The following is a 16,463-nucleotide window of genomic DNA, read 5'->3' as shown; positions in this document are numbered from 1 at the left end:
ACCCTAAATTAAACACTCCTTTAAGGGGTGGTTCAGGGATGCTTTATGCTGTACTAGTTCTCAAACTTTGCATGTACTGGAACGTATTCTACACTTTTCCTTCAAAAGCAGAATCAACTTAGGTGATGTGCCTGCCATAATTCCTTATACAGCTTCACAGACCATGGAACAAAGTTTGATATTTTGCATTTTGAATGGGAACTGGGCAGGGGATAGGAAATGACAGAGAAGTTAACTAGAATTCTTCATTGCAAATCCCAAATTTTGTGACTGGGATGTTTGTACGTGTGAGTGTACAGTAGTATTTTGTATTCCTTTGTTTTTCTATTAAGTCCTGGAGCGGGGAAAGAAGGGTGTTTTTCTGGGGTTCTTGGGAAGTTAAGGAAGATGAAGTACAACATAATGATGGGGGCAGGGCTTTTGGGTCACACTAAACATGATGTGGAGGAGACACCTATGTTTCTTCATGATTTTTTGATTTCAGTTTACTGCAGCTGCCAGGGAGGTAGGAAGCAGACTCTAAATTCACTGAAGCAGCACGGCAGAGAAAAGGATTGCTTAACACTTTCCCTACAGGTTCTCCTCCCGATATTGATAAAGGAAAATAGATTGATTTTTATTTTATTTTTTTGTCCCCAAAGTCCCGGCAACTCCTGATGAAGAAATCTGCATCTATGGAATACAGCACTGAGTAGTAACGCAAAGTTCAAAATTTCATCAATGTAAGCATATTAATTAGACATGAAACACAAATATTCGCAAGCTTGCCGAAAGCCATTTTTTTTGTGTAGGGGGAAGCCAGACAGCAAAGCTAAGCATTTATTTATACAATAACCCGCCTAATGCCGTTACTAATGATAATGTGAGGACTCTGAACAGAGGGTATTTTCAAGGCTTATTAGTTCTCCGGGCTGGATTTACTTTCCCAATGCATCTTTACTGTTCCCCATTAACCCTTTGCAATAGAGAATGGGGCCATTTTCTTTAAAAATGGTGAACTACTTGCAATAGGCTGCATAATCTGCTTAATTTGCTACCATTAGGTTGAATCCAAACCCAGTTGCACAACTGAATTCTCCAAGGACAATAATCTTCTATCAGCCTCAGTTTAAAAACATTACAAGTTTCCATTCCAAGAAGGAGTCACAACCAAAGAAACAAAACAAAAAGTAATGAGCTGGCCTATAAAAGCACACTCAGGCCTTTGGATTTGTCATAAAGTTAAACTCAAAGCTACTCAGCTCAGCATATTCAGGTGTAATCATTATTTTCCATATTCAGAATGAATTCTATTCTGGGCTTTATTTTTTGTTGTTTTTGATAGCCTCCTTTTCCAGTTCTATAGTTGGAAATATAACAGCTGAAGTATATGGCAGTGGGGGTTTATGGTACAGAAAGAAGGGGTGGAATTCAATATTGCTTTATGTGGCATGTTCACTTGTCACAAGCATATCAGCTTCCCAGATGGAACAACCCCTCTTCTCCTTTCCCCATGCACTGTTCTGGAGGGGTCTTCCTGATCCATAGTCAATGTCAGTGGGGGTGGAGAGCGTGCAGAGAGAGGAAAGGGTCTTCCACTGATGAGGTTTGTTAGGTGAATCCTACCCAACAGGAGATAGAAGCTTGGAACTAGACTTTGGTGTCTCTTGCAAGTCCATTTCTTGAATGGAATTCCACTCAGGGGATATTCCAGCTGGTAGAAAACAGGAAGGTGACTTTTGTCAAATCTGCCTGCAGCCACTTGAGCCCTACAAAAAAAATCTGTTCTGGACTGGAGTATTGGGGAATAATTTTGAAAAGGGGAGGCTTTAGAGTAGCAAGAAATTTGCAAAAAATAACCTCCTCCTTTCCACCTGCAGGATCCATCATCTGGATCAAATGCCTTCCATTGTTTTTGTGAAGTAATCAACTATATACTATTCCATTAATTCATAAGACATAGCTGACACCAAGCCAAGTTTGCTAGTGAAGTGGAAATAGAGGTTCTAAACTCATCCCAAAGCAATGGGGGAAAAAGATAAAAGAGTCTGTATTCTTTGCCCCAGATTCCTTGAAGTATCCATAAACCATATTTTTTGTGCCAACACAAAATGGACAACATCTGATATCGCAGCCAGATCTTGATTCTCTCTCTCTTTCTCTCTCTCTGTAAAAGAGCGAGCAGAAAAAGATATTTCCTCATAGACAAACTGCAAAATGAGACTGGTATTAAAATATTCTGCATGTGTGAGAAAAATGATGCTCGCAATATGTCTAATCACGGTCTAAGTCTGAATGCCACCAAGACTAATGATACATTCTAGTTGGACATTTTAGAAGTGCTGATTACAATACCTGTATGAACAATTCAATATCTAACTGAAGAAGAAGTTATTATTTCTAATTTAAGATAATCATTAAGAAGAACAGCCTTTGCAGATAAAAATTTATGGTCTATCCCTTTAGATCTCAGAAGCCGCAGTAACTCGGTGTAGGACTTTTCTTGTGGCTGCCCCTCGTCTTTTTGAAAAACCACTGCAGACCTTTTGGTCCCAAAAAGCCTTCCCAGATGGATCTGTCTTGGGCGTCTATTTGTTTTTTTAAAAAATAATAATAAAATAAAATCAATCTGCTGTTATTTTGGATATTGTTTTAAACTGTTCTTTTTGAGGCTGTTTTTACTGCAGTTTGTACATTCCCTCGAGATGCACATGTATGTGGAAGGAAGCAGGTTCCACAGCGGCAGCTGATCCCAATGTAGATCCTTATTCCCCCCACTCTGTTTCTGATGTAGATCTTCACTCACCCCTTCTTCCCGGGCAGGGATGAGAGGCACCATTTTATGGTTTGCTTCAGGTGTCAACATGCCTTGGGCTGGCCCTGCTCAGCCATCCCCACCCCACCCTCTCCCATACAATTCCTTCAGCACCTTTTATGGTGCACAAGAACCTCACTGAGTCACATCAATGCAAGAACATTGTTCTTCTTATACAATGCAGTACTGTACTTGTGTATCAGCAATTGCACCAAATCCAATCAGCTTTTTTAGTTGAACAGCAGACCATAGGGTTGATCTATAAAAGCAACATGCTGTCTACTTCTTAACTATATGTATTCAATACAGAAAGTGTGCTGACATACAGTGTATCTGCAGCAGGGACCAGAGGAAGAGGAGGAATGAAGAGAGAAGAAACACCATGGTGCACCTGTTAAAAGTGAAAGAGGACACCTTCATCTGCCTCACCTGCAATAAAACATGTCTCGCCCATATCGGTCTTTACAGTCACAGCAGGCACTAGTAACTTTCCAATGGTTTGACCTTACTCCCAAAGGCAAACACTCCCATTGTCTCCCAGGATAGACAGAGGCAAACAACAAGGTGCTGTAATATGAGCAATAATGCAAAACAGGAGTAGCTAACCTTTTTTTGGCCTGAGGTCCTTTTTTCAACCTTGGCCAACCCCCAAAGGGGCCCATATCAGTTATGGGAAAGGCAAAAAATGGGTGTGACCAGCATAAATACACAGGCAGGCAGTCACACCTCCACAGCTGATCCAACAAATCAGATATCACCCCCTTTCTGCTCATCCAATTATCAATTGGATGAGCAGCGAGGGGGCAATTTACATCCCATCCTAGTGTTGTCTTATATACCCAACTGATTAATGCACTCAGTAGGTGAGGGCCTCCTGCAAATACCATCTTATCAGGAGCCCCTTTTTCACTATATGGAAATCGGATCCTCCTGCTAAATATTGGAAAGGTGCTATCCCTGTTGTCTTTTTGGTACCTACTGAAGAAGAAAGTCTTTTCTCTAGAGCTCTTTCCGAGTCTGCACCTGTACTGGAATTGTTCTAGATGTTTGTGTGTTTGATGCCCTGGTTCCTCTGCAAGGAAGGAAGGATGGGAAAATAATAATAATAATAATAATAATAATAATAATAATAATAAGAAGAAGAAGAAGAAGAAGAAGAAGAAGAAGAAGAAGAAGAAGAAGAATTTATTCTCTCTCCTTTACACTACTGCTGCCAAAATCAGAGGAGTCTTAGGGGGTCATGAAAATTTGCTTGGTGGGCCAGATCAGGATTCTCAAAAGGGGGATTAGCTATTCCTGATGTAAAACACACTAACATATATCTTGATCTTCTCATCATAGCTAATCATTTACTGTTTCAAACAGTTTTTAATATTGCTTCACAGATCACAATAAAATGGAGGGGGAAACTTGCACAGTTAGCAGGGAATAAAATAATCCAGATATTTCTTTCTTCTATCCATACTACTAATCTGGTAAAATGAGAATAGGATGGGAGAGTGGGGGACGAGGAAGCCTGTCAGCGATAAGGCCAAGCTCTGCTGGAAACATCTCAAGCACTACCACAATGGAGTGTGCCCTGAATACAAAAAACAAAGTTTTGTTTCAAAACTCTTCCTTTAATATCCATAGACTCTCTGATTTTGACACGATAAGGCTATCATATCCATTTATATTTTTATTCGGTTAGCCTTGGCAAGTGTGTAACATGATAAGACATCCTTTGCACAAAATAAATTATTTTTGGGCTGGTGTCTGCAATGGATTTAATTACACACACATCCAATCTCACTTTCCTGGAGTAAAGGGTTGTCATTTATTTGACATCTCCTAAGGATGGCTCCAGAATGGCTAATATCACTCTCTGCATTACCCCAGTGGTAATGGAAACACTTGCAAAATTGGCTTACAAGTTTTATTTGTTTTCATGCGCGTCTAGGTTATGATGTGACAAATGACTCATTTCAAGGTGATATGCTAATAAAACATAAACATGGCCCAAAGTGAAAAACTATCATACACAACTAAGCATGTGCTTTAAGAAAATGTGTGCCAGACACTTCAGGGTTCATACAAAAACCCAGTGGATCAACCATTAGCTTCTGAAACTGAGGCTGCTGGTCAGAGAAAGAAATTACATGCCATTCCAGCATTATATAACTAACATGCTTAACTCTAATTAATGCATGAAGGGGTTAAGACCATAGAGTAAGCTGTCCTGCCAAGCTTAGCCAGGTCACACACCCCCTCACCTTGGGAGGAAGGGCTACCAAACTCCCACTTTCCATGCTTCCATCCTGTGAACCCTACCAGTAAGGAGGTCTAAGATGGATGCTCCAAGCTTAAGCAAACAATCTTTGTATTTCTATACAAGTAATTTAGAAACTCTTAACATGTTGCAACCTTAGTAATACTGCCTGTCTTTTATTGCTGCTTTATGGAAAAGCACATGAATCTGACCTTTGAAGCATTTGTAAGCAAACCATATTTAATTCACAAAACATGATCACTTTCTACGTTAAGAAAAGAGGGGAACTTTGGAAGTACCATAGGAGGCACTGGTAGGCACACTGGTTCCCACAAGCACCATGCTGGCAATCATTTTAATAGTGTGAACACAGGCATGGGTACATTTATACCCTGTGGGGATCTGGTGCCAATGGTAAAATCTGGAGCTATCAACCTAAGTAGAAAATGATTGGATCCTACTCCTAGGAGCAAAGTAAGAATTATTTAGCTGGACTGACATTTCTCAGAGAATTCCCAAACCCCACCCCCCTAGAAAAAGAAGGCAGCTTTGCAGAATATTATCTGATTAGTCTCAACCTTCATGTATGTGCATGTGGTAGCTGCCATTTTCTCCTCACACTGCCCCAGAATGTCATGTGCATTGGGGGTGATGCAAAATGGAGGCCAGTCTGTCAACACAGATGCTGCTGCTGCCACTGACAATGGCAACATAAAAGAAAAGAAGCTGTACTATTGCCACTTCAAATGGTAAGTCCCAACTACGCGAAACTGTAGGATAACTTATCTCCACACACCCACACCCAGAGAATTTCAGTTAAATGGTACCTTCAGTTTCCCTGCTCACAAATGGGGTGGAGAATTTCAAGATGTCTAAGTAATGTCTTAAGACATTATTTTGGATGGCTATTTTAAAATGAAAGCAGTTCATACCAAAATATTATTTATATTTCACCATTTAAAATATGTCTTTTCTGCATGAATATGTCTATTCCTAAAAAAACAAAAACAGATTGTCTATTCAATGTCAAATCTTGTCTTGAACGTTCGAATGGAAGAGAGTCCATAGTTTACTTCAGAAACTTGTTCCATTGATGAACTCTTCTTATACTGAGATTCCCCCCCGCCCAATAATAGTATAGCTTATGTAATTAACTCCCTGCTTTTTGTCATATCCGTATTGGCTATGATAATCAACTGGTCCATCTCTCTCATTTCTGGTATTGCATGAATATCTGAAAACTATAAATAGACCACCCTCTTATTATAAATAAATAAATACAAATTTTGCCCTACTCCCCCCCCCGTTTGCAGGACTTCCCTTGTATCATACCCATCATTATCTACTAAATTCCTCAAAATGAGTCAAAATTGTACAGTGGAATATTGTTAAAGTGGTTCATCAATCACTTCGCCTTGACATATCAGTGGATTTTTTTCATTGCAGATGAAGTTAGGATCCTGTCCTTGCATAAACTCTGGAATAGACTGCAGCATGGCAGCTAATGTATCATGGATTGAGTTGTCAGTTTTGAAACTTCCACTTTTTAAAATAAAAAACCCCACTATAAAATAATCTAAGCTTCAGATCAAGTTAATGATGCTGAAACTCAGTTATAACACACCATCATCAACTTTGCCTTTTCAGCTGTTTAGATGCATATAGCAGCACTTGCTAGAAGACTACAAAATGCAGCTGTTTTTCACCTGTTTGTTCATTATTTGTTCACCTATGTATTTGTTCACGTGCATTGTGAATTTATGAGTAGAGCTTCAAGTGAAGTTCTCTGAAGGTGGTGTCACAGAAGAGAACTTTGGGAACACATAAATGTTCACATCCCAAAGAGAGAAGAGCTTTACAAGGCACCTTCTCCCCCCCCCCCCCGCATCTTGTGTTAAAATCAAGCCAGAGAAGTTCTGACTGGCCTGCCAACCTCATCTGCCAATTCCCCACTCTGAAAAGCACCATTCTACCTTCTATTTAATTATCGGGCCAGCAGCATTGAGGGAGGATGAGCCAACGTAAAGGTAAAAAGGTAAAGGACCCCTGGATGGTTAAGTCCAGTCAAAGGCTATGGGGTGTGGCATTTATCTCACTTTTCAGACCAAGGGAGCCGGCGTTTGTCCACAGACAGTTTTCCAGGTCATGTGGCCAACACGACTAAACTGCTACTGGCACATGGAGGACCATGACGAGTGCCAGAATGCATGGAAATGCCTTTTACCTTCCCGCTGCAGTGGTACCCATTTATTTACTTGCACTTCAAACTGCTAGGAGGCAGAATGAGGAAAGGCCAGCGGTTTGTCCCTTCCATGCTTTCTCTCTTTCACTGTGCCACACTGCAAGGAAGTGGGCCTCAAGGAAATGTGTTGTGGACCTTGTGTTCTGTCTTCCATCACCACTGTCATAGCCCTTGGGAAGACAACAAATCCAATAAGCCATCAGTGCAATAGTAAGAAAGCAGGAAGGGGTACTCGATTCTCTCACTCCTCACATGCAATTGCTGCTACTCCACAATGGCTGGTGACAGGTTGACGCGGAAAAGAGGTGGGTTGGCTTCCTTCTCTCATGCTGTCACAACTCTCATCACCACTGGCTGGGTAAGTAATAAGACAGGGGGAAAATATGTTATGGGAAATAGGAGCCTGAGAGTGATTGTGTTTTGGGAACCCCAAAGGTTGGTGTGAAAGGAGGTCATTTTCCAAGACTTACTTTGGCTCAGGAAATTATCCTAGATCTATTTCAGGGGTGGCCAACTCCCAAGAGACTGCGATCTACTCACAGAATAAAAACTGACAGTGATCTACCCCCCTTTTGGGGGTTCAGGTCAACATTGTTGAGCTTTTTTTTAGGAAGGAAAGCACTTTAATCATTTAGGTTGAGTCAAATGTAAACAAGAAAGACCTCACCCATCTTTATCAATTGCTTTGAATATTCTCTCTAGAATGGAATGAAAACCATTCTTGCTTTGACTTTTTGTCAAAAACAAAGCAGTTATTTTTTAAAATATATATATTTGAAATGTGCTTATATCACATGAAAATTGCAGATACAATTTGTACAAGATGAGTATAATTTAAATGCAATTTTTTTCATGTGTGGGTCTATGACAGTGTTAATGAAATTGAAATGGGACAGAATTACACTGCTCAGTCCACCTCCAGTTATACCAATAATTCCCAAAAGTTTACAATATATTAAATAACTATGCCGCATACAAAATTATGGACAGATTGTCAAGAAACAGGAACATGACTATGGAGTGTGGTAAAGCAACATCACAGACATCTATGGTGGAGTTAATATACAATACCATGGTGTGCTGTCTATAATGCAAAATGTTTTCTAAATGAATAACATTTGCTGGCTTAGAGGTTTCAATTTCGTGATCTTAAAATTTCATAAATAACGTCAACTTTAAGCAAATAAACTTAAGTCCCGGGTCCTACATAAATGGAGACGGGCCTGGGACTTGGGGGAGGCAGGTACATATTTATGAGTAAATGAGTAGCATGTGGCTCACAAACAACAGTGGTGCCCTGCTGAGGCCACAGAAAGTGTCACTCGTGCGAACCAAATGACAGCACTAGTGGCCTTCCGTGGTTGGACTGGGAAGCGGAGCTGAGAGGGAACTTGTGATTGTTAGTTGGCTCCTGGACCTTAAACAGAAGTTTGTTCCTGCAGCTTTGGTATAATGATGGAAGACTTCCCATCTTCACTGTCCAAAGAGCTGTGCTAAGAGGTTGCTACAGATGGAGGTGAGCCATCAGGTAAGCTATCAATAGGGATAGGAAATATTTTTTGCTCAAAATATCTATTGCCTGCCTCATACAATATTTATTTTGTCTTGTGGATACTAATAAACCTTTGACCACTCAAAACCCACTTTGAAACTACACATTGGAATCTGGGGCCCCCAAACACCACACCCTACAGAGGGCTAGGAGCAGAACTCAACTATTTTCACACACATGATAAGTACAACTTTCCTCAAGAGGTGTTCCAAACCACTGTTCTTTTTCAAGGAGGATACAGAATTTAGTAGATCTATTCTGCACAGGATATTCCAGTCTGAAATCATCAAACAAACAAAAAAATAAAAAATGGGAGAAGTCCTTTAAAAAAAAAGGAATGTTGAGATGTTTTGTTTGTTCATGTTTGGCTCAGATCAGGTTGGCCCAGCTTCCAGTTGTGGCTGATTTCACAAGAAAATGTGGTTTATGAGCAAGCATGTTCTTATCCTCTTGGAAAACCATGTGTGGCTGGAAAAAATCATTGTGGGTTGGATCCAGACTTGCTCCTTCAAGTCTTCCATTTGAGGGAGAGAATCAGGATAATAGAAACAAAAGAAGAACCTACTGGATCAGGCCAATGGCCCATGTAGTCCAGTATCCTGCTCTCACAGGGGCCAACCAGATATCTGTGTGAAACCCTCAAACACCTGAGCACAAGAGCAATCGCTTCCAAATGTGGAGGTAGAGCACAGCCATCATAACTGGTGATTGATTCAATGGAGGTTCTCCTCTGGGGCATGTGGGACAGTGATTTTCACTGATTTCCCCTTCTTTCTATAGCCCATAGAAACAAATCTCCAGATCATGTTTTCAGTGGCCACAGGGAGGGCCACTGAGGGAAAGGAGGAGTCAGTGAAAACTGCATCCACCTCCAATTCCTCTGGTATGAGGATAAGTCCTGTGAATTAAAGTGTATATCCAAGTCCTTTATATTCCAGAGGAGTTGCTCAAGTATCCTAAGGTTCCAGTATGCAGACAATGCATGCATACTCAAATCTCTGGGTCTGTGAGGCTCCTACCCTTGTGGTCCTTCCTTCCTTCTTTACTTCCCTACCTCTTGGATTATTTTTAATGCACAAATGGTTGCACCTTGCTTGTGTTATGTTTCTGCCTAGAGCAATACTCAGCCTCTGGAAGAACTCAATGTGCTGCTCTCTGATACACCATAGAGGAAATTACTATTTATTTGTTTTTTTTTTAAAAAAATCAATGCTCTGCTTATACAAATCAGGGGTCCTGGGTTTTATCTTCAGACATGCAACATCTGTGCATCAGCTTTGCAGGCGCGATCTATTTTATTTGCTCTACTAGGTGTGCAAAAATGACAAACATATTTTTAAGCCTTTTATCCCTAAGCATACAAATATCTAATCTTAAAAAATGAAAAAACAGAATGACAAGATTTGAGAGTAAAGGAATAATCCAATCTTTTTTATTGAAAGGGGAATCAATAAAAAAGAAATGAATTCCATTATGTGATTTAAATGTTCTTCATTCGGGGGCTTAGCAGAGAGCCACATTTTCATGATTTTTTCTTTTTCTTTCTGTATTGGTAGAAGTCAGAAGAAATGTTCCTAACCATTTCTTCCAAATCAAAGTCCCTTAAATTCATCTTTGGGGTTAATTCTAATTCTTTAACTTTTAAACAGCATCTCCACAATGCTGCTTTGGAGAGTGTGTATGTGTGTTTAATTATCGTTTGAGACTGCATCATAGCCTTTGAAGGAATAAGACTGATAAGGTGGCAGAGTTTTGACACTGAACATATGGTAAAATCAGTTACACATTTTGGTGACCATGAGGAGATGTTTACCATCCAAAATGGGGGCCACCTCAAACAAACAACAGTTTTGGAATATGTCTGCCAATATTCTATTGAGCCATTTTCAGATAGAATGGATGTGTTTTCTCATCAACAGGCTATTGTGCATCATAACAGTCCTCTTACCTAACAGTGTGGTCGATGGAACAGTGTCTGATGATACTTTGAGATGAAATTCCATTTGCGCACAGAACACGGATCAATGGAACCCAACAGAAGGTCAACAGGAGAAAAATAATGTGGAAAATAAAATAAAAACACAAAGTTAGCTGTTTCCAACATCCCAAAGACTCGGTTCTTTACTGCCATATTTATGTATCTACAGGGAAAGGCACAAAAGCACACAATCAAGAATAAAGTCTACATAAGTACCTGAGTAGTAGGAATTCAACAAAGATTTGCTCTGAAGGGTTTTGCTTTGGACAGAAAATGAACAAGGAGAGGATGGTGCTAGGTAGGAAAGACATAAGGAAGAAGCTTTAGAAATGTATAGAGAAAGATAACAGAACAGAGAGAAAAGCTCCTTAGAGAACAGAGTAGCATTTAATTCACTGGATGTGACATAATTAAACTGCCTAGAAGCAAATATAGTCTTCTAATACCACCAATAGATGGTATTTAAAAAATAAATAAAAATACACAAATAAAATGGGTGCCAAAAACCCTAGAACTGCTCATATACAGCAGAGACAGGCAACATAACACATACAGGGCACTCCTGCTAAGCTACATATGTTCCTCCTTCTCAAACACCACACATACATTTGGAGAAGACTGCAGAATAAGAATATGGAAGCATAAATCCATAGTTGAGGTTTGGACCCACAAGAACAACACAAGTTATCTGAATTGCATTGGGCTAAAACATGTTAATGGAGGTGGACTTCCAGCCATGTCTATCAATTCCAGCCATGTATTATCAATTTGCAGTATCGCAACTTTCACAAAATAAAAATTAGGGAGTTCTCTTTTAAACAGGTTCATGGGTTTGGGTTGATGGGGTGAATAATGTTAAATATGTACACAAAAAGCACAAATTGGAAGGAAATTAGCAGATGCAACAGAAGCCTGACTCTCAAACAGATGGTTCTTGACAACACAAGTTGGCTTGAAATTATGTGAGAATTTGAAGTTAACTTTTCTGCATATTGAGACTGGAGTGGGCAGTAGGATGAACATGGGATGAATAAGCAAACACCTGCAATTTCTGCTTCCTTTTCTGTTGTTATTGGAATTGTTATTGGAATCTGATATCCCTGGTGGTCAATGCTCTCTATAGCTGCAACAGTCTCCTCTTCACTTTTCATCAAGCTAGTTTCTTCCCCTTCTTATGAGTCAGTTTTAGTATCATATTCCAAGGCTCTCCTAAGCCAACTTTGTCTCATCCTACTTGCATCTTGGCTGATACCTGATGTCAACTCATTCCATTTCCCAGGAACTACATGTACACACATTAGAGTCGTACCTCGGAAGTTGAACAGAATCTGTTCCAGAAGTCCATTCGATTTCCAAAACGTTCAACTTCCGAAGCGTGGCTTCTAATCGGCTGTAGGAAGCTCCTGCAGCCAATCGGAAGCCACGGAAGCCCCATCGGACATTTGGCTTCCAAAGAACGTTTATTTCTCCAAACCCTTAAGGATCAACTGATGTAATGTGCTTTATATGGGACTGCCCTTGAAGAGAATTCACAGACTTCGGCTAGTGCAAAATGCTGATATGAGTGTTGTTATGAATGTGGGGTGGTGAGATCAAATTCAGCTTTGTACATGTTAGCTTTGTACATGAAGAGAGGTACCCCCACAATTGGAGGCAGGGGGTGGGGGTGGGGATTCAAACAAGAAACCCACACATTCTCTAGATTTAAGATGTCTTCCTTCAATCTTCAAGCTTTTTAATCATCAAAATCATAGTATATGCAACACTTTTACATTTTAATACGTCTTGGAAGCTGGCTTTACATGGGTCAGCCAACATTTAAGGATTTATGGTACTCAGGTCTCAGAAAATGTGGTTTGCAGTCCTTTCACATTTGTTTCCAGTGTTACTATTATATATTTGTCTTCACCTTCACTGTGACGGGAAATGAGTTAATGCAAAAAACCCACAGTACATTAGAAAGAGAGATGTCAATAGATAAAATAGAAATAATTGTTCCATAATACCATATAAAAGTAGATAAAATCCAATATACATCAAAGCAATTTCAGAAGCAATTTCTAGATCTCCAGAGTAAACATTATTTACAAATGAATAAAAACTCATCAGAATTACTCCATGGGACGAACAGTGCTATTCTAACAGACTCCAGGTGGAGTTGTATCAAGCCTACAGATATTTCTATTACACTTAAAAAAAAGCAGGTCAAGCAATTTTCCAAAGTATTGTCCCATGGGAAACTGAACAAAGTACTAGTGTGCCAGTAGAATCTACTGTTAACAAGGTTGTTTATAACAAGGGAACTGTACCGCGTAAGATTTCACTGATGGCATTTAATGCACCTAACTCACATGCTGTACAAATCTCTTATGGAGCCAAAGTCTTCCCTTAAGAAAAGGAAGTGTATACTACTAAGCATATAGGCACTCGATAGACTGGTTCTCTGGATATGTATCGATGAACACGAGTCTTTAAAAACCATCGCCTAAAGTAGATGAGGGACACGGGTGGCACTGTGGGTTAAACCACAGCGCCTAGGACTTGCTGATCAGAAGGTCAGCGGTTCAAATCCCCGTGACAAGGTGAGCTCCCGTTGCTCGGTCCCTGCTCCTGCCAATCTAGCAGTTCAAAAACACATCAAAGTGCAAGTAGATAAATAGGTACCACTCCGGCGGGAAGGTAAATGGCATTTCCATGTGCTGCTCTGGTTCGCCAGAAGCGGCTTAGTCATGCTGGCCACATGACCCGGAAGCTGTATGCCGGCTCCCTCGGTCAATAAAGCGAGATGAGCGCTGCAACCCCAGAGTCGGTCACGGGTGGACCTAATGGTCAGGGATCCCTTTACCTTTATAGTAAACTTTCTGCACAGGTTCTATTAAAAAGGTAAAGGGACCCCTGACTGTTAGGTCCATTCGTGGATGACTCTGGGGTTGCGGTGTTCATCTCGTTTTACTGGGCGAGGGAGCCGGCGTACAGCTTCCGGTTCATGTGGCCAGCATGACTAAGCCACTTCTGGCGAACCAGAGCAGTGCATGGAAACACCGTTTACCATCCCACTGGGATGTGCTTTCGAACTACTAGGTTGGCAGGAGCAGGGACCGAGCAATGGGAGCTCACCCCATCGCAGGGATTTGAACCACCGACCTTCTGATCGGCAAGCCCCAGGCTCTGTGGTTTATACCACAGCACCACCCACATCCCCCAAACAAGTTCTATAGGAAACCCTAAATTTCACTAGTGAACTCAGTTTTACAGCACCACAGGCAGCATCACGCTGAATTATCCAGTAAATGCAAGTGACTCTTGTGACTTCAACTGCCATTAAAAAATAAACTAGTAAATCTTAGAACAAATGCTAGATTTCCTATTGCTATTGCAGACACCAGGACAGCTTGAAGGCCTTGCTGTTCCCAGCCCAGAGGACTCAGAAGTCTTGTTGGCTTTGCGTAAAAACTCTCTTAACCTTTGCATCCCAAATCTAAGCAATTTGTTGTTTGAGTAGTCACACAATCTTGTGCCTTGCATCACCTCTCAAGCCTTCCAGAGCCTGACTCTCTTGGCCGATGCCTTCTGCCTCTGCCCATTCTGCACTTTTTCTCTCTTCCCTGTAACCTAATCATTGGCTTGATGTGGTCTATAGTGCCTGCACCTGGCTCTTCAAGCTTGTCATTGTTTTAACCTGTGCCTACCCTTGAGCACACCATTTGCCTCTGATTCCAAGTGGCCCTGGCAGTTATGCAGACAATAGGAGATTCAGAAGGAAGACAAGCCAGAATAAGATACCAAGAGATGCTTTGCATCTCCATGGAGAAGCATATGCCTTGTTCTGCCAAGTCAAATCCAGAAGTCGGATTTTCTTTGGAAGTCCTGAGCCAGGGCTAAAAATGTGCTAGTAACTGAGCTGACAAAGAGCAGCTAGAACCAAGTAAACTAACACACACACACACACACACACACACACACACACACACACACACCCTTACACAAGACTCTGTTGTTCTCAAGGTTTGGGACTTCCTGGGTTTCCAGACGGAAACCTCTCTCTTTTTCTAAAATCATCATCATTAATTACTGTTAATTGTTCAATTATTATTAAACAAAACAAAAGTGCCTCAATAAATACAGTTTCAGATTGCTAAGGCAAATTGAAGTACTCAACTTCCTCGTCTCATTAGTGCAAGGGTTTCCGCTTGGACAATGGTACTTTCCTCCTCTTCTTGCCCTCTCCCCTCCCCAAATCTCCTAGGAAGGGTTGGGGGGGAAACACAGAACAGATTTAGGGGATATGCAAGGGGAGAAGGGAGAAAAAGCCCAGTTGCACAAGCAGAAATTCTGTCACTGACAGGATGCTTACTTTACCACTACACTGGATATAACCCAAAGTGATAGCACACTGTGTCATACAGACCTTAAAACGTTGATTTCTAATATGTAAGAATTGGTTTGCCAGTGCTTTCAAAGCAACACAGCAGTGGCTTCTGAGGCTTTGTGTGTATATGGAAGCAGTAGTGTGTTCCCAGCCGTGATCGTGTTGTGCTTATTTAGACAGGGATCAGGTAGAGTGAAGCAGCAAGGTTGATGGAGTTCCAGGCTGGTGGCAGCAGCCCCACCAGTATGCCCACATCTGCAGAGCCACCACCTCCAACTCTGGAGCTCCCCATGGTTTGCTACTCCTACATTGTCCCATCCCCACCCAAGTTCAGCTCCACCACAATTGGGAGGATGAAACCCCTTCATGAACCACCACTGTGTTCTTTTGCCCCCAAACTAACAAGGGTTTACTATTCTATACAAATAGAACAATCACAACCTTTCTCTTGTTCTATACACAGTATAGTGAATGTACTCAACTGATTTTTGTGGAGGAAATATGCTGAAAGTCTTGCAGCTTTTGCTGAGGCTTTCAGGATCTGGAGGAAAGCTTTAGCTATTGCAGGAGTTAGGTATTCAACCTGAATTTCACAACTGGTGAACTTCAGTGTCAGCTCTAATAATACTCATAAGGAACTTTTTTCTGCACTCATCATCTTTGCCCTTATTGTTCCCATCTAAGTTCCCAGTAGGCAATGCTAACTTTATAACTGCACATGACAGCATGGCTTTGAATGCAACATCAGATGTCATGCTAGCATAACACCTTCCCGTGGACTTCCTTAGGCAATGTCCTCTGTTTCAGAAGTGAATATTTCACGCCCTTTAGTTTCAAAGCAAAACTGCTTGGCTTCCAAACTGAGATTCCTGAATAAGCAACCTGTGATAAAATCCTAAACTTTATCTTCCTTTTTCTTCTCTTACTTTCCAACAGCTGTCAACCTGGTTGTGTCCATGATGCAGAGTACTCCTTTGGACCACTCCTGCCACATCTGCTTTATGTATGACCTAGTGCATGACAGTCCATCAGTGTGGTGTCAGCGCAGCAGTGCCTCTGTGCTGGATGGATCATTAGTGTATCATTGTTCATTTGATACGGCGTCTCACTCATCATGCTCATGGGATGCCAGGCTTCAGGAGATCTGCTCTGTGTAATGTACCTCACTGGATGCTACAGATACTTGTGGATAATTTTAGCTCCCTAGTCTGATCTTCCTTGCCATCTCTTTTCTTCACTGAGTAGGTACCTATATCCATTTGTTCCATAGGGTACTGGGT

General features: G+C 41.1%; 1 protein-coding gene across 17 annotated transcripts in view; it reads right to left on the bottom strand.

Moving 5' to 3' along the window:
- PTPRT (protein tyrosine phosphatase receptor type T) overlaps nt 1–16,463 on the bottom strand; it is a 614,745-nt gene that overhangs the window by 54,388 nt on the left and 543,894 nt on the right. For 9 of the 17 annotated variants that reach the window (XM_081195978.1, XM_081195988.1, XM_081195991.1 and 6 more), the window contains 2 exons: nt 11,031–11,108; nt 10,785–10,820 (listed from right to left, as the gene is read on the bottom strand). The exons of 4 other annotated variants lie outside the window; for them this stretch is intronic. In XM_081195978.1, the coding sequence (XP_081052104.1) occupies nt 10,785–10,820; nt 11,031–11,108 (114 nt within the window). The remainder of the gene's footprint in view (nt 1–10,784; nt 10,821–11,030; nt 11,109–16,463) is intronic. 4 more of the 17 variants (XM_081195980.1, XM_081195981.1, XM_081195986.1 and 1 more) reach the window with 2 other exon arrangements.

Source organism: Podarcis bocagei (assembly GCF_964188305.1).
Source record: "Podarcis bocagei genome assembly, chromosome: 5".
Classification (NCBI taxonomy): Eukaryota; Metazoa; Chordata; class Lepidosauria; order Squamata; family Lacertidae; genus Podarcis; species Podarcis bocagei.
Note: the sequence above shows the minus strand (reverse complement) of the source record. Positions and strands in the feature narration are given on the sequence as shown.